The 17453-nt window shown below is 42.8% G+C and overlaps 1 protein-coding gene and 1 long non-coding RNA gene across 2 annotated transcripts; one reads left to right on the top strand and one right to left on the bottom strand.

Moving 5' to 3' along the window:
• Positions 1-3957: 3957 nt before the first annotated feature.
• On the bottom strand, positions 3958-14427 carry TAGAP (T cell activation RhoGTPase activating protein). Its single transcript, XM_015137624.3, has 10 exons — positions 14320-14427; positions 13547-13631; positions 13405-13458; positions 13016-13082; positions 11506-11672; positions 10651-10812; positions 10016-10125; positions 8073-8268; positions 7080-7194; positions 3958-6093 (listed from the first exon to the last, which is right to left on the bottom strand). Exons 2-10 carry the CDS (start codon positions 13571-13573, stop codon positions 4796-4798), a joined length of 2196 nt encoding a protein of 731 aa, XP_014993110.3. The 5' UTR covers positions 13574-13631; positions 14320-14427; the 3' UTR covers positions 3958-4795.
• LOC106998184 (uncharacterized) lies at positions 10024-13394 on the top strand. Its single transcript, XR_013416154.1, has 3 exons — positions 10024-10157; positions 11217-11736; positions 12255-13394. It is a non-coding gene; the product is annotated as an uncharacterized LOC106998184 (long non-coding RNA).
• Positions 14428-17453: the final 3026 nt, after the last annotated feature.

The raw sequence follows: 17453 nt of genomic DNA, 5'->3' as shown, positions 1-17453 counted from the left end.
GCGCAGTGGCTCATGCCTGTAATCCTAGCTCTTTGGGAGACTAAGGTGGGCGGATTGCCTGAGCTCAGGAGTTCATGACCAGCCTGGGCAACACAGTGAAACCCCGTCTCTACTAAAATACAAAAAATTAGCTGGGTGTGGCAGCATGCACCTGTACTCCCAACTACTTGGGAAGCTGAGGCAGGAGAATTGCTTGAATCCGGGAGGCAGAGGTTGCAGTGAGCCGAGATCACGCCACCGCACTCCAGCTTGGGCGACAGAGGGAGACTCAAAAAAAAAAAAAAAAAAAAAGAGAAGCCACGTACTAAGTTCTGGCCTTTGGGATGGAGGTAGAGGTTATTGAGCAGAAAGTTCCCGCTTGGGATGTGGAAGGAAAGGTTAGGGGAAGAGGATCATGTTCCCAGAAAGGATGGTAGACTAGAAAGCTTGAAGTTGTGAACTAGACTGGCTACATAATTTGCAGGGCCCAGTGCAAAGTGGACATGCAGGACTGCAGTTCTCAATTATTAATACTCTAAAAATGCCAATAGCAGAGAATTACCCTAGCATTGGGTCCACAGGTCATAGCCCCATGACTGGCTCTGAGTGTGAAGGAACCCTGGGCCGGAGGAGGCCATGATCCCAGCCCTGGACTGCCAGTCTGTTCTTTTCATAGGGCACACAAACCTCCTTCTTATTTAAGCATCTGTTGTCTGGGTTTTCTGTTACATGTGTTCCATAACTGATGCAGGTTATCATTACCCTCATCTGATAGATGGAGAAACTGGAGCTCAGACAGGTTTAGTGCCCTGTGCATGGGAGCAGATTTTGGAGTATTCACAGACTCAGGTTCCGTGAATTTGAATTTGGGTCGTATATTCATTCAACACGTTGTCTTTCTTTTTCCACAGAGATGTTAACATTCTGCATTTCCTGTTTCTGGCCAGATTTTGCATTCCGCAAGTTTGCTTGTTTCACAATGCCCGCCTCTTTGTAGCATATAGTAGGAGGAAGCACTTCATCCCATTTGTTTTTCCTCATTTACATTTAATTTTTACTCTGGAGTGAACATAATGCAGAAGTTCAGTCCACATTTAAAATATTGCTAAAAAGTGATTCACTTCCAATTCTAGCAAAATGTTTATCCCTCTGATTCCTTAGTAATTCTCTTTTTTCAGAGGAAGAGTTGAGATTACATAATGTAATTAAAAAAGAACTGGAAACATGGAAGATCGCATCTGATGTGAGTTTCTGTCTGACCTTTCAAGAGGGAAGCGTGTATTGGCGATTTTTCCAGTGAGATCACAATCAGAAGAATTTATCTGTCAATATATTCTTTTAATTTAGGATAAACCTAAGGATAAACAGTGTTCGTAGCTCTTCGCACATTCTGTCTATGGCCATGGGATGCGCTATGGCCATTAACTGTTATTGGTTTTATTAGCGCTAAAAACCATAGCTGCGACTTCAGCTTCCAAGGGATACCAGTGTAACAGAGGTGTTGTATTTGTTGCGTTCAAGTTCTCGTGCAATCTTAGTTTTGCTAAGCTCCCACAAAAGCGCCTAACCTTGGTTAACTCCCACAAGTCAACATTTCTGGAACAAGTTTTAATTTCTTCCAGTCCTCAGTAGTGCTGGTGTGTGGGTGGGGGCACGGTGCACAGTGTGTCAGCACAGATAATCCGTGTATCATGCGTCATCCACCTCTCCCCCTCTTTACCGGAGGAGAGAGCATCTCCCAGGGAATCAGACCTGAATTTAAGTTTAATCTCCTAGTTAGGCCCTGACTTCCAACCCGGTTTTACTATACACTTTGCATTGGGGCGTCAGGTACATCTGTGATTTTCCCATTTGTCATTAGTGTGGGCCCTTAGGAAGTCAATAGAGGACAGAACTCTGGTGTTCCTGGATCCTTGACTAAGGCATCATTTTAATGCCATCTAAATCTCACTGTACACCCTTGCTCTCTGGTTATGGTGAAATATTAAAAAGTATTGGCATATTGAAGGTGTCATTCAGTAGTATTTTGAAAAACTTGGTGTTACGGGTTGAACTGTCTTGCCGCCTCCAAATTCATATGTTGAAGTGCTAATCCCCAACATCTCAGAATGTGACTATATTTGGAGAGAAGCCCTTTACAGAGGTAAAATGGGGTCATTAGGATGGGTCCTAATCCAGTGTAACTGGTGTCCTTAGAAGAAGGGGCAATTTGGAGGCAGACTCACGTAGAGGGAAGACGATGTGAAGAGACACAGGGAGGAGGCCATCCGTGCTAAGGAGAGAGCCCTGGAACCTCTTCTCCCTCACAGCCCCGGAAGGAACCACCCCTGCTGAAACCTGGACCTTAGACCTCTGGATTTCAGAACTGTGAGACATACATTTCTGTGGTCTGAGCCACCCCATCTATGGGACTTTCTACAGCAGCCCTCAAGAACTAATATACTTGGGAGCCAGGCTGGGGAAACCTTTTGAAAGGCAGACGGACTCTGTAGATAGGAGTGGGGCTACCACACCGTGCAGTATTTGAAATAGTCAACTGTGACTGACTGCACTCTTCAAAGACTAACAACAACATTTGCTTGGGCAGGGAGCTCCTAAACGTTCATCAGCACAATGTGCTATTCATGTGTGTAGAGGACTTCCGGTTTCATTCCACTTTTTAAAAATAAGGAAATTTGGGTAGGGTTTTCGTGACCTGAGTGAGCAGGGTCACACGGAGATCAGGTGAGTGGTAAAGCTGGAATACATTTGTGGCTTCCTGGTTAGTAGTCTTAGTGGTCTATTGATGGGAATCCTCTGATTCTCAATGAGAAGTGGTTATTGTTAGAGGCAGAGGATTTTTTTTCAGTACTAAAATACTTAGTGCAGTGCCTGGCACATGGTAGATGCTAAAATTGTAACTATTGCTATTAGTGACCAACTCTGGAAATGGACTGCTTAAGTTAGCAGTCAGTTGAGCTCTGCCCCCATGAAATTTATATATTATTGGTGCTTAATATTTTTATTTTTTATTTTATTTATTTATTATTTTAATTTTTTGAGACCGAGTCTCACTCTGTCACCCCAACGGGAGTACAGTGGCATGATCTCGGCTCACTGCAACCTCTGCCTTCCGGATTTAAGTGATTCTCCTGCCTCAGCCTCCCAAGTAGCTGGGACTACAGGCGCCCACCACCACACCTGGCTATGTTTTGTATTTTTAGTAGAGATGGGGTTTCACCATGTTGGCCAGGCTGGTCTCAAACTCCCGATCTCAAATGATCTGCCCACCTCGGCCTCCCAAAGTGCTGGGATTACAGGCATGAGCCACCACGCCCAGCCCATCAATAAAGTATTTTTAATATTAGGTCTGAGTGTGCTACCTTGAGCAGTCTATTTTACAACATTATTAACTTTGCACAACATTATTGATAAATCATCTCTGAAAAGACTCAACACAACATATTTCTATAACAAAGGAGAAGCATGTATGATATTTTCTTTTAAAAAGTTGATGAAATAAGGAAAATTGAAGTCCAGTATCTCAAAGATACTGGATAAATATCTTAATAATTGAGCAGTAAAGTTCTAATACATTACAAACATTTTACCATTATGTTTGCCAATCATTAAGCAAAGTGAGCATCATAAGAATGAGATGAGATGAGATGTAAAATTACTGGAAAGTTTAATTCGCTAGAAATGAGAAATTTTACATTTATTATATTATCCTTTATTTGTGTACTAAATTTTTCTGGCAGAATGACTGGTTGCTGAAAAAGAAAATGGGTTAAAGTAGGTACTTTTTTATGGTTTTGCAAATTCTGGAGAACAGAGACTGCTTCTTCCTAAACAAGATCTCCAGTCTTGCTATTAGTCTAGAATAGTGAATATATATTCAATAAATGCTTGTTGAGTGAACCAATATGTGAATGATTTTCTCGGTGGATTTCTATTAATCGAGGGAAAGGAGGTAACATGTCAATAAAAAAATGAACATTTTTACTTTCAAATAAGGAAGGCAATTTATTGTAGTGAAATTACATTGAAGTTTTATATATGACCCCCAATGCATATAAAATCATTTACCTCCACACTATAGGATAGGACATCATGAATTACAAAGAAACTCAAAGTGCTGTAGATGAGTTAATATTGATATAATACATTTTCATTAATTTACCCAAATTTAATTGGATGATTGAAAGGACAGGTTGAAGTGTTTTTTCATGATTTTTGCTATGACCTCTGCTTTTGCTGGAGTTTTTAATGCCTTTGATGGCTCCAGACGCTCAGCTCTGTTCCTTGCAGTCTGTTTCTTTCGTCTATGGTGGTGATTAGTTATTGCAAGGCTGCTTATATGGAGTAATATATAGTTTACTCTGGTATAGAGTAAACTTACCGGGGGTTTAAACACTTCTCCCTAAATGGAGTTTGTGGAAAATGTGAAAATTGGCATGACATTTGAGGCCACATTATAAAAGCAAAGATAATTTTCAAACACTAGCCAAGAGAAAAGTGCCCCAGGAAGCAAGGAACAGCAATGTACTTCACTGCAAATCCACAAACGTATGCAGGGATTATTAGACATTCTTTGCACCTAACACCTTATCTATAATACATTTTATACATTTGTTACATATTGCACAAATCCGGGTACACACAGACTATCTGATGCACCATGGCCATGGTGTAGCTATCCTCACTGAGGAGGGCTTTGCACAGCGTTCTAAAGGAGCTTATTCAAGACCTTTTAAAACCACAATCTAAAGGCAGTTCTTTACAAGTCTCATATTTACAGATAGCACAAGCTATGGCATGGTGTATGGCCTCCCTCCTAAATATACGATTCTTTGGCATGTTGGAACTGGTCAGCCTCAAAGACCGGCTGGCTACATCGTCGCATGAGACAGTCCCGCTTATTCCTCTGCACGGACTCGGAGACGGTCCTCAGCCGGAGGAGCTCAGGTCTCCCTGGGCCAGACACGTGCCCCAGAGAGTCCCAAGAAGCATGGACAGTTCTGCTCTGTATCCATCGCTCAGGCAGGGGAGAGGGTCCGTGGCCAGGGAGTGGCTCTTTGCTGTCCCTGTGTCTTGAGTCTCCTGTGTGGTGAGCAGGTGGAAGAGGGGGTAGGAGGGAGTCCACCTCCAGCATCCTCGCCCTCATGCTCCCCACGGTCATGCTCCCCACGGTCTGGCTCCCGTAGGCCGCGAGTCGGGCTGCCGGGCCCTGCATGGCCTCTTCATAAGAGGGTGGGCTTCCAGGCCTCTCCCAGTCAGCTCCCTGGAACACATCATCCACCGAGAGGGCGTGGGGTCTCAGGCAGAAGGCGCGGGTTGTTTGATTGTGGGTTTCAGACCCATTTTCCTGCACGATTCGGCCAGCAAGCTGGCTTTCCTTTCTAACACCCCTTGGGACGTGGTCCCTGGTAAAGTCTTGCGATTTCCCAGACCCTGCGCTGAGGTTTTTGGTCAGCACTTTTTTGTGAGGGGCAAAGGAGAAAGACATGGAGTGCTTTTTAATTTCTCTGCTGGGCTTGCCTTTTTCTGTCTTTGTGGTGAAAGACTGATGTCTGCTGAAGAAATTTCTTTTGGGACTGGAAGGAGAAGCCACGGGTGAGCTGTCAGAGGACGCGTCCAGGGAGCTGCTGGAGAAGGCTTTGGGAACCAGTGCCCTTGGGAGCACCGAACCCGGGGTCAAGTTCTTGATCTTCAGGTCCACCGGCCTCTTGGTTTTGCCTTGCACTGCAGGGAAGACCTCCTCTGGAAATGGGTCTTCAGCCTCCTCCCTTTCCAAACGAGAGCCTACCCGGGGCACGGGGAAGTCCCCTTCACTCTTTGTTAGTGTTTGGTTTGTCACCCGGCTCTCAAGGCACTCCTGGGAGGACGGCATGCTGGGCTCTGAGTACCTCCTATCGGGCTGTGCGAGGGAGCTTTTCAGCCTGGCCACGGTGCTCACAATGGGCTCTGGGCTGACCTCTCGGGCATCCTGTGGGCCCCCACTATCAAAGCCAGCAGCTGTGGCCATGGGCACCTGGGGCTGCCTGCTGGGAGAGCTGATGCCACTGCTGCTGTTGGATTCCACATCAGGATCGTTGCTGTCGTAGGCTGAGTCATTCTGCAGGGTCGACACATCTGGGGGAAGTCAAAGAGCAGTTGAACATTTGTTTGGGTTTATTTGTATTTGTATTTTTTTTTTTTTTTTTTGAGACAGAGTCTTGCTTTGTTGCCCAGGCTGGAGTGCAGTGATGTGATCTCGGCTCACTGCAACCTCCTCCTCCTGGGTTCAAGCAATTCTCCTGCCTCAGCCTCCAGAATAGCTGGGATTACAGGCGCCCGTCACCATGCCTGGCTGTTTTTTCTATTTTTAGTAGAGAGGGGGTTTCATCATGTTAGCTAGGCTGGTTTCAAACTCCTGATCTCAGGTAATATGCTTGCTTTGGCCTCCCAAAGTGCTAGGATTACAGGCGTGAGCCACTACGCATGGCCGTTCAGGTTCTTTTAGAAATGAACTTTGCTACAGTTCGCCCTGCTCATACCAATCAGGGGACTAATTCTGCTAATAAATCACTAGGTGATTTATTAGCAGAACTACTTAGGGGCTTGATATGACAAGAAATGTACCATATGAAAAGTTTGTTTCTTTCTGAATTTATTTTGAGATCAGAAGAAAAATAGGGAAAGGAAATGAGTAAAGGAGAGAAGGAGGAGAGAAAGAGAGGAGAGAATAAGAAAAGAGAGAACAGCATTTCACTGCAAATTTATTGACCTTAATTTTTAAAACCGCTCCTTTTACTGGACCCATTTCCATTGTAATGGAGTCATATGCCATGAAGTGGAAACAAAAGTTTCTCACCCAACTCCAGAGCTAAAGGTGACTTAGTGAAATCAGCAGTGATTTGCGATGAACACTGGGAAGGGGCAAAGACTATCTGTGGTCTGAGAGGCGCTGCAGGAAAAGCCCGGAGCAGGGTTTTCATGTTTAGTGGACTGGAGTCTAGTCTGACTTGGGGAATTGTGAAGGTAACTTCTACCTCATACATCAGAGATGCTTTACATGACGGGCAGCCTGGCATGAACTTTTCCCTACAATCGTAATCAAATGATAGCACATTCCATACCTGAACTGTCAGTGTGCTCCAGAGAGTCAACAGAAGTGATACTGGAATGTACTGGAATGTTCTCCCCAAATATTTCAAAGCAGTTATCAATGAGGAATTCCACCAGTGTCTTCACCTGTGAGGAAAAGTAAGCAATTTGTCAGCTTGAAGACTTTTTTTTTTTTTTTTTTTTTAGGGAGGTGAGGAAGAATGGGGACACAGTGGAGTCACATGCCAAAATGAGAATTTGAGATCTTTATGTGTCTGAAAAGAGCATACAGAAATTTGGTAACAATCAGATACTTTTTATTTTTGTGAGACAGGCTCTCACTCTGTCACCAGGCTGGAGTGCAGTGGCGCGATCTCGGCTCACTGCAACCTCTACCTCCCGGGCTCAACTGATTCTCCTGCCTCCGCCTTCCGAGTAGCTGGGACTACAGGCATGTGCCACCAGGCCCGGCTAATTTTTTCTATTTTTAGTGGAGACGGGATTTTGTCATGTTGCCCAGGCTGGTCTCAAACTCCTGAGCTCAGGCAATTCACCTGCCTCGGCCTCCCAAAGTGCTGAGATTACAGACCTGAGCCACCATGCCAACAATCATATACATTAAAGTTAGATACTCCTTGGTGTTTTGAGACATGCATTTAAATTTAAGAACATACAAAAAATTAAAGTATTAATAACATTTTCATTTAAGTAAGTAGTTTCTCAGATCGATAGACTGTGTCGTACAAACCACAAAAACAAAAGGGCTTTTTTTATATCGGGAGAGAGTGATGTAAACACTTGCAGCACTCATCTGTGTCACAGACCACAGAAGACACAGATTTATTCAGTTTCATTAGATACATGTATCTGAGGGAGTGGAACTATGACAAAAGCATTTTGCATTTTATATTTTCACTGTGATGCTGACTCAGTTGGAGACATTCAGAAGCATTTTATTGCCTGCATTTGGCAAAGAGATGCTGAGATCATAAGTTGGGGATTTCTCATCAGTAAGCAGAACAAACCTTGTTGTTCAGGTCCTTCTGGGCTTCAAATGACAGACACTGGTCATTCTCCAGGGTGAGCATGTTGGGTCCAATGCAGATGGCCAGGTTGCTGGAGTCCATCCTGTTGACCTCAGAGTTCTTGCTGATGAGGTGTAGCACATAGACCAAGTGCTTGAGCAGCAGGAGGTTGGGCCGGGGGAGCTTATCTGCAACCCTGGAATAAAGTGAAGGGATGTTAGTTTTCAAAAAGGCTAATGGTCTTCAGTGTAGCAAGCTGAGAGTTTCTGCCGAAACCAGACTTCCTTTAAAATGAGGAAGGTGCATTTTCACAAGTAATATTGTGAAATGCTCATTCAGACACTTCCAGTGGCAACTGACACAGAGTGAGGCTGGTTAACCGCAAGGTCTTGAGGAGCTAAGAAACTGGCCTTTATAATTGGGACATGAATAATTCAGCCCTTTATTATTTATACAGAGCTTAAATTATGAAGCCAATCTGCATTAAAGACCAGAATTTGCATTTATATTTAGAAAATAGTTTTGTTGAGTAATCATTTAGCCATGTAGAATTTCTTTCTGTTTCTAACACGGCTAGGCTGGTTTTCTTGCCTTAAAACAAAAACAAACTATAATTACCAAACGAAGATGACACATTTTTACAACATTCTGAGAAATCTTTATGAAGACTAAATCAGTTTCTTTCTTTTTTTTTTTTTCTGAGACGGAGTCTCGCTCTGTCGCCCAGGCTGGAGTGCAGTGTCCTGATCTCAGCTCACTGCAAGCTCCGCCTCCTGGGTTTATGCCATTCTCCTGCCTCAGCCTCCCAAGTAGCTGGGACTATAGGCGCCTGCCACCTCACCCGGCTAGTTTTTTTTTTTTTTTTTTTTTTTTTTTTTTTTTTTTTTTTAGTAGAGACGGGGTTTCACTGTGTTAGCCAGGATGGTCTCGATCTCCTGACCTCGTGATCCACCCGTCTTGGCCTCCCAAAGTGCTGGGATTACAGGCCTGAGCCACCCCGCCCAGCCGACTAAATCAGTTTCTAAGGGCATATTCATAATAAGGCAGCACTTCAATCACAACATTGTTCCTAATGATAAGAAATTAGACTTCTTAAAGTCTCTTTTTCAAAAAATGAAATGGTGATTCTTTTCATTTCTCAGAAGAAGGAATTGTTATAAAAATGCTTTATGTCTAGGTGGAAACTCATGGTGATAATCTTAGAATATTCATTTTGGGACAGACATTTTAATGTCTTCACTTCTATACATATGTCATTGAAAATATTTAGCCATGTGGGACAATTATAACATATAGATAGACTTTCATAGGATGTGATAACCGTGCTGACATTTCAAAGCTTGGGTTTTAGAATTCTCTAGTCACTAACAGATCACACTTTCCATTGCATATGTTATTATTTTTACTCTCACTGGAATTTGTTATTATATAGTTTTCCTTTTGGTTAATTATAAGAGGATTAAATATGCTATGAAATTTTATGAACAAAACAACCGCCCCCACCCCATTGCCTGGCTGCATCCTGAGGGATGTTTTATGGGAGAACTGTTGCCTTGCATGACACCAATGTAGCTTAAAGATAACCCCAAACTCCTACACTTTGCTGGCAAGCCTGTGTTACAGTTTTCAGGTCTGATTTTATCTCACACTTTTTTGAACAGCTTACATTTTCAGACTTCCCTACCTCTTGGGATTTGTGAGGATTGAAATTCACTTCCTACGTTTTGAAGAAATATTTCCTTTCATTTGGCTAAAATTAAACTTCAAAAGTCCAGGGCACCCTCTGGTTTTTATTCTGGGAGTGGACAAGCAATTCCACTCAGATTCCCTAAACATCACAATTCTCATGAAACAGGGATCATGAAGCTTTTACAAAGTTGTGTAAAGAATCAGAAGACGGAGGTGATGCGGCCTGGCAATCACTGATGACTTTGATGACTTACTGTTTCAGGGCCTCGATTCTGTCCTCCTCGTCCTGCATCTCCAGAGTGCCCATCCACTCCTCAAAGAGGTCGCTTGAAAGTAGCTTCCGGGGGATACTTCTGAGGAAGTCCTGGGGGATGAGAGCGGGCTATTGGCCTATTGGTACTGTATGATGTCCCATGTCCTCGTTTTCACCTGGTTTTCATTCCATCACAGGGTGTTCTATGCTTAGCCCATCATAGATTGTGCCCCTTCATTCCTGCATTTGATTAATCCAGGGAACCCTCTCTGCAACACCCTTGGCCTCTCTGCGACTTTCTAACATCAAGCAGAGTCAGAGGCACCATCCCCAGGTGGGTGTGTTCTGAGGGGCCACTGGATTTTGGCATGTGGATTCTGCCATGGAACAATCAAATTGCCCGTTGTTGGCAAAGTTTTGAGAGAGCAGAATGCATTGCTTTCTGTTTGAATCTGAGGTCACAGAAACAGAGGTGCTTACCAAATAAATAAATAAATAAAGGGCTTAATGAAAAAAATAAAACTCCAAGATCAGTGTACCTTGCTGTGTGGAGAGAAGAGCCTATTTCTTGCATCCTGAGAATGAGTGTGCCAGGGCCCCTTGGCAGGTTTTTTGGCGCAAGCGTGTTGAACTCACCTTAAAGACCACAGCGAGGAGGTGCACGGGGAGGCTCTCCAGATCCACCGCATCCCCAGAGTTGAGCTCCTCCTTCAGCTCCTTGCGGGCTTTCTCGTTGGCTGCTCTCCTGAATATCCCTTCCGTTGAAGGGCCTTTAAGGCATAGAATAGTGAGAATGTCCTAAAGGAAACAGCGATAGGAACAGGAAAGGATTACCATTGGTTCAAAGATACTGTGCTGCTACTAATGCATGAAGATCTATGCTTAGACTGCAGAAAGAATTAAAATAATGTACATGAACAGTTTCTAACTTTACTTGTCATAAAATACCATCTCTCTAAAAGTTAGTTATCTTCTCTAGTATACTGAGATAGTCTTAACAGGAATATTAATGTCAGATTTTGCTTTCAGTTCAGTCGCTATCAATGGCCTTCCTCAACCCCGCTATTTTTCTAAGAGGAGGCAAATTGTGAAAGCTCTAATTTTGCACTTTCTAAAATCATTTTGGAGCTCTCTCATTTCAAATACTTCCATATGAGCATTGGATTTTGGATCACAAAGTCTATATTCTGTTTCCCCTTCAGACTCTTCAGAAGCTACAAATCTTCGGCATTCTTCACTCTGTGCAGTCAGAGAAATGGAGGGACCATAGCTCTGAGCTCATTGGCAAATACAACTAATTTCAATTTCTGGAATGGAAGCAGTCAGATATTCTTCTAACTGCATGCATATGTGGGAGTGCCATGTCGAAGAGTGGAAAATATGGAAGATCAGTCCCTACAAACTTCATAGGAGAATGACATTCAGATTTCCCGAGTATTTTGCATGTCCAACTGAAAACTGAAGTAGGTTTATGAGAAAATGCATGCCTACCTGGATGGGTCTGGGGAGTGTGTCGCTGCCACCACAGATAATTGACAAGGGCTGATCAAATAGTGATGCTTTCAAGTCTGTCTCCAAAGCCCCAGAAAAATCTGATGCAGGGGAGAGCCTTCTCATGAGAAAGGGCCAGGACAGCACCTTCTTTCTCTTCTTAACTTCTACAGCCAAGAAAACAAGGCAACGAGAAAAATTAGACTACAGTGTTAATACGCAAAGATCCAGGTAAGAAAATGGGTATCGTTGGCCACATAATGTGGTCGATAGTATATGCCATGTGAGAAAAATAATTTTGAAAACTTAAGAAAGCAAAGGGCGTGAATCTTAATCTAGAAAAACCAACCGATAAACAACCACACTGTTACCAGGGCAACCAGTTCCCTAAACAGCAACACCAGGGTTCCTCAGAGCCTCCACCTTTCCTGTTTTCACTCTTTCCAGCTGTTTGCTACAGAAAATTAGCAAAACCTAACTGTGCAGATCATAAACAACCATCTTAACCTACTGGCCTGAATAACTATAGAGGAAATTTCTGATATGAAATAGATTATTTTGATTTCCTCCTTTAATTGGCGAAGAAAACGAAACTTAAAAGGTGAGGAAGTGACTTGCTCAGTATCTCTCTTCGAAGGCACATAGCAGGGCCGGCTCCAACCCTTTGCAGCCTCGCAGGCACTACATAGCCACTAGAGGGAGCTAACACCATTCTTCCTTCCGGGTGACTGGTCACCTGGGTTTTCCAGGTCGCTGCTTTAGGACAGAGGCAAATACGAATCGCGGCAGGAAGGTCTGAACCTACATCTGGCAACTGGAAATTATCAGCAAAACGTTATCAAGATATTCTGTCCTTCCGAAATCCACAAGATGTGTGTGCAATGGATATTGCAATCTCAAAAGTTTCCTTCTTTCTTTTCTTTTCCTTCCTTCCTTCTCCTTTTTTTTTAAACTAATTATAAAGGCTATATTTTCTAAATGCATTGGCATATGTTTCTGTACATTTTAGATTGGCAAGTGGAAGCGTGATGAGAAAGAAGTGGCCTGTATGGTTCAGGAGAACTGGGTCAGGGTTATGCTGTAATTAAATGCATTATGAAAAAAATTGAGAGCGAATGGTGGGTCCTTTGGGATTTGAGATCAGCAACAGTTGCTTCATAGGCTCTTGGATGCATTCTCCATAAGAGAAGGAAGAAAATGGAAAAGACGCTGTGTGTTTTCAAATGTGTGCATGCTAATTGTGGAAACATACACGGCCAGGAGACGGAACCGCATTAAAAACCCTTGGCAGAACTGGGGGATTCTCTGTGGAGAGGCTCTTTCCGCTCGCAGCACTCCCGGCTCTAGTGAGTTGGAGCACACCTGCCATTTAAGGGTTAATGTTCTGCGGTCTTTAACAGAACACTTATACAAAAAAATTCCTAGTAGAGTAAAAACGCTGTGGTTTTGCAAACCAAGAACGCTGGTTGTTAGCACTTACATAAAAGATCAGTATGTTTTCAAAACTCACCAATGAGCTGGCAAATACTGTCTTCACTCTCACATGATGCCAACAGGGGATGTTCCTTGATGTCACCCTAAAAACATTTTTATTTCAGTTAAATATAGTGACTGAAGAAACCTATCGAGTCTTTCCCCACAAAACACACATACAACATTTTATTCATATTAAAAATGAAGTCAGTAGAGTGCATTGATGTTTTTTTCTAGCTTCTAGAGGCAATATTAAAGTCTCGATTGTCATCATATAAGATCCTAATTAATGTGTTTAATTTACTACATGTGTGATGTTAATTTACTACTCTGATAATTAATATTCAACCCAAATAATATTCAATAAAACAAAGTTTTCCACCTTCTCACAGTACAGATAAAAAGTTTCAAAAATTGCTTTCTTACCTCTGATTGACATTCGATTAGCGTCTCCATATTACTGGCATTTAGTGTTTTTGACTAAAAGAGAAAAAATAAAATTAGGTAAATATCTTTTGGCCCTTGCCTCTAGGAAACGCGAATTAATAAATGTGAGAGTGTCACTCACAGCATTGTGGCTGCTTCTCAGCTTCATCAGTATTGGGACTGACTGTCCGGGAGTGAATTTCACTCCTGTGCGGCTGTGGCTCTGTCTACAACGAATCATATGGAAAGGAGTTAGGAGGAACACACAGTAGGTTGGCCACTTTCAGCACCACTTTGCCAAAGCACAGAGTTTGAAACTATTTATTTATTTATTTATTTTTCTATTTTACTACTTTTTCAATTGCCTTTACTTTGGAAAAAAAACTATTACATAGACAAGTTTTCATTTAAAGTCAGTTCTGTGTTACCAGATGTCATATGTTGTTAAGAACAGCATCTGAACACAATTATTTCTAAATTATTTAAGCCAACTATCTTTACCATTCTAAACGTTGTCACCAATTTATTCCATTCCCATCAAGAGATAATTTGGATATCAATTACATTAACATTTTAAATTAACATTAACATTAACTTTTTAGGGGGAGTCCTCACTATATGCCAGCTATCGTAGTAGGTGCTTTGCATGGATTTTCTCATCTAATCCAAAAAGGAAAAAAAAAATGTATCTCCAGGATGCTGCAATAGTAAACATGAAACAAAGACAACATTTATAGAATCCCTACACCAAAAAGGTGCAGCCTTCACGTTGAAGCAAAGCTTTCTTTGTCCTGAGACTTTATAAAGTGAGTGTATATTCCACGGGCTAGCTGTTTTCTGTTGCCTGTGATCTGAGTGACCTGTGACTGGCAAGGCAGCCTGCAATTTCTAGGCGTGTTAATATATAGTACTTACCCTCGGAGGGTCTCTAGCCAGAGTTCTTTTACATCCGGTGAGCTGTAAATAATGGGAGAAAGAGCATGACACTCTGCTGCTTCTAGTCCACTGGGAGAGAGGGAGACTGAGCCGGTCTCCCTTCACATGCTCTGCATTATAAGCGAGGGGGCGGGCAGGTGGAAATTCAGAATATTACAGAGACCGGAAAGAACATCATGGGCTGTCACACAGACGAAGCCAGCCAGACACTGGAGAGCTCTCACTTCCTCATTCCTTTTAGGGCAGCTCTGTCTTTTTTTTTTCTCCTCCACTTCAAAGTAAAAAATCTGTAAACTACTAGGAGTGGAAAAGATGACATTCAGCCCATAGGTGAAGGCTCTGATTAATGTCATAGGTGGGATGTGTGAACAAGAAATTGTGTTATTCTGTGCATAAACATCACTTTATTTTCTAAAGTGGTAATTTCAAGTGCCTTTTTTTGCGTCCTGTTTGGGTGCTGTTCCCCCTCCCACGTGCCATCCGCTCTGTCCACCAGCACCACACGTTGATTAGCATCCCTGGATGTGGGACACTGTTACAGAACCAGAAAGAAACCCAAGACAGTCCCTTCCTTGAGGAACAATCACCATCCAAAGCCACGTTAGTTTCCTTTGGAAGTAGGAAGAAAACTCCCTCGAGTCAGTTGTCAATACAGTAACCCCCTTCTCCTTTCTGTAACTCCTGGTCAAAAGTATTGATACTTAATTTACAGTCAGAGCAGATGTCGTTCTGACATGGAAGGAAAACAAAAATTCCTTTGATCAGACCAATTTAAAATAGGAAAGAGATGGTGAATTTCATTTGTGGATCACTCTTTCTGCATAAGAGAATTTCTGATCTTTTCTATAGATCAAGGGCAATATATGAAACCACTCAAATGCCTCAGCATGAGAATGGATGCATAAGTTGTGATCCATTCACATAGAGAATGAATGTTATATAGCACTGACAATGAACAGCCTATGACTATAGCCAACAATATGGTTGGATCTCACAATATGACGTTGAGCCAAGGAAGCCAGACTTGAATTAATTAATGCAAAGCACAAAACTAGCAAAAGTCGTCTGTGCTGTTGGAAGCAAGAGTAGCAGTTTCCCAGAGGGGCTGGTAGTGACTTCCAGGGGCCAGCGGGGGTTTGGTGATTGTCCATTCTTGATCTGGGTGGTGCTAGGCTTATGTGTACACTTTCCTATTTATGTTAGTTTTCAATAAAAAGTTTTAAAATAACTTGGCTTCATTCATCATCAGCATCTTTCATTTTAAGACTTTTCCAGGCAGGGTGCGGTGGCTCACACCTGTAATCCCAGCGCTTTGGGAGGCTGAGGCGGGCGGATCATGAGGTCAGGAGATGGAGACCATCCTGGCTAACACGGTGAAACCCGTCTCTACTAAAAATGCAAAAAATTAGCCGGGCGTGGTGGCGGGCACCTGTAGTCCCAGCTACTTGGGAGGCTGAGGCAGGAGAATGGCGTGAACCCGGGAGGCGGAGCTTGCAGTGAGCTGAGATCGAGCCACTGCACTCCAGCCTGGGCGACTGAGCGAGACTCCATCTCAAATAAAAAAAAAAAGACTTTTCCATATTGTCACTTCTATTGTCATTTTACTGAAAGGAGGTGATTATGGGGGCAGACTTTGGGAAACTGAAGCACAGAGAGGTAGAAATTTGCTCTGTAACTCAGAGGCTCAGTGGGGACCTAGGGACAGATCCTGGTTTTCAGACTTCCAGCTGGACGTTCCCTCTCTTAAAGCCACCACAGTGCCAGAGTTCACCCAGTGTTCCCAGGGCAGCTGTAGAGGCCCCTGCTCTTTCAGCATCCCTCTCCTGCCTTTATAAACCTCCAAAGTGGACTCACTGATTTTTTTAATTGAAAAAGGGCATTTACGCTGTGCCCAGCCTAGTGCCAGGTATATAGTAGGTACTAAATAAATAATTTCTGAATGTATACATTTCCTTATAAAATAGTCAAAATAGAGTATTACTATAATATTCTATATATCATACTATATTGTGATATCTATTCATCGTTGATATGTATTTTCTAAACTTTTTTTTTCTGACAAGTGGACTTTTTAATTTTTGTAAGAAACTTAATGTACTTACTGTTCTTTCTTTCTTTCTTTTTTCGAGACGGAGTTTCGCTCTTGTCACCCAGGCTGTAATGCAATGGCATGATCTCAGCTCACTGCAAACTCTGCCTCCCGGGTTCAAGTGATTCTCCTGTCTTAGCCTTCCAAGTAGCTGGGATTACAGGCACACGCCACCATGCCTGGCTAGTTTTTGTATTTTTAGTAGAGGTGGGGTTTCGCCATGTTGGTTGGGCTGGTCTGGAAATCCTGATCTCAGGTGATCCACCCACCTTGGCCTCCCAAAGTGCTGGGATTACAGGCGTGAGCCACTGTGCCTGGCCAAATTGTCTCTTTAAGATTGTTCTTGCCGGCCTCTAGTGCTACAGGCATTGCCACTCCTGAGAAAGCCACTCCCTCATCAGGTGAAGGCTCCTGGTTATGGAAAAATGGAGCCCACCTTCCAAAAGTTTCCATCTTAAATCCCAGTTCTATCCTGGGAGATACAACTTTCAGATTCCTCTACCATTTCAGATTCATCTACCATTTCAGATTCATCTACCATTCATTCATTTCAGATTCATCTACCATTCATTCATTTCAGATTCATCTAGCATTCATTCATTTCAGATTCATCTAGCATTCATTCATTTCAGATTCATCTACCATTCATTCATTTCAGATTCATCTACCATTCATTCATTTCAGATTCATCTACCATTACCCCCAAAACACCAAACAATGAAATGACTTCAGTGCTGGCATCATCCCAGTGGTTCATGTTCTTTTTAAAAGCCATCTATCTTGGCATCTGTCATTAGCTCTGCATCTACCATTCTAAGAGTGGGGGAAGGTGAGTCTTACTGAAAACCTGCATATGCGCTAGCTATTTTTAAAGACTTTATCTCATGTAATTAGCAACACAGCACTCTGAAGTATGTCCTCCTCCCTGTTTTATAGGTGAGACAATTGGGACTCCCCGGGGTCAGTTAACTTGCCCATGGTCACTCAGCCGTGTTTAAGCCTTGGTCCTACGTTTGGATCCTAA

The sequence above is a fragment of the Macaca mulatta genome, chromosome 4 (genome assembly GCF_049350105.2).
Source record: "Macaca mulatta isolate MMU2019108-1 chromosome 4, T2T-MMU8v2.0, whole genome shotgun sequence".
Classification (NCBI taxonomy): Eukaryota; Metazoa; Chordata; class Mammalia; order Primates; family Cercopithecidae; genus Macaca; species Macaca mulatta.
This window is presented reverse-complemented; position numbering and strand designations above follow the sequence as displayed.

Excerpts from the sequence above, each read along its gene's own strand:
- TAGAP (XM_015137624.3), bottom strand. The coding sequence starts at position 13,573 with ATGAAGCTGAGAAGCAGCCACAATGCT. Across the intron at positions 13,459-13,546 it reads TGAGAAGCAGCCACAATGCT|TCAAAAACACTAAATGCCAG; the intron begins GTGAGTGACACT and ends TTTCTCTTTTAG. Across the intron at positions 10,126-10,650 it reads TCCTCGCTGTGGTCTTTAAG|GACTTCCTCAGAAGTATCCC; the intron begins GTGAGTTCAACA and ends CTCATCCCCCAG.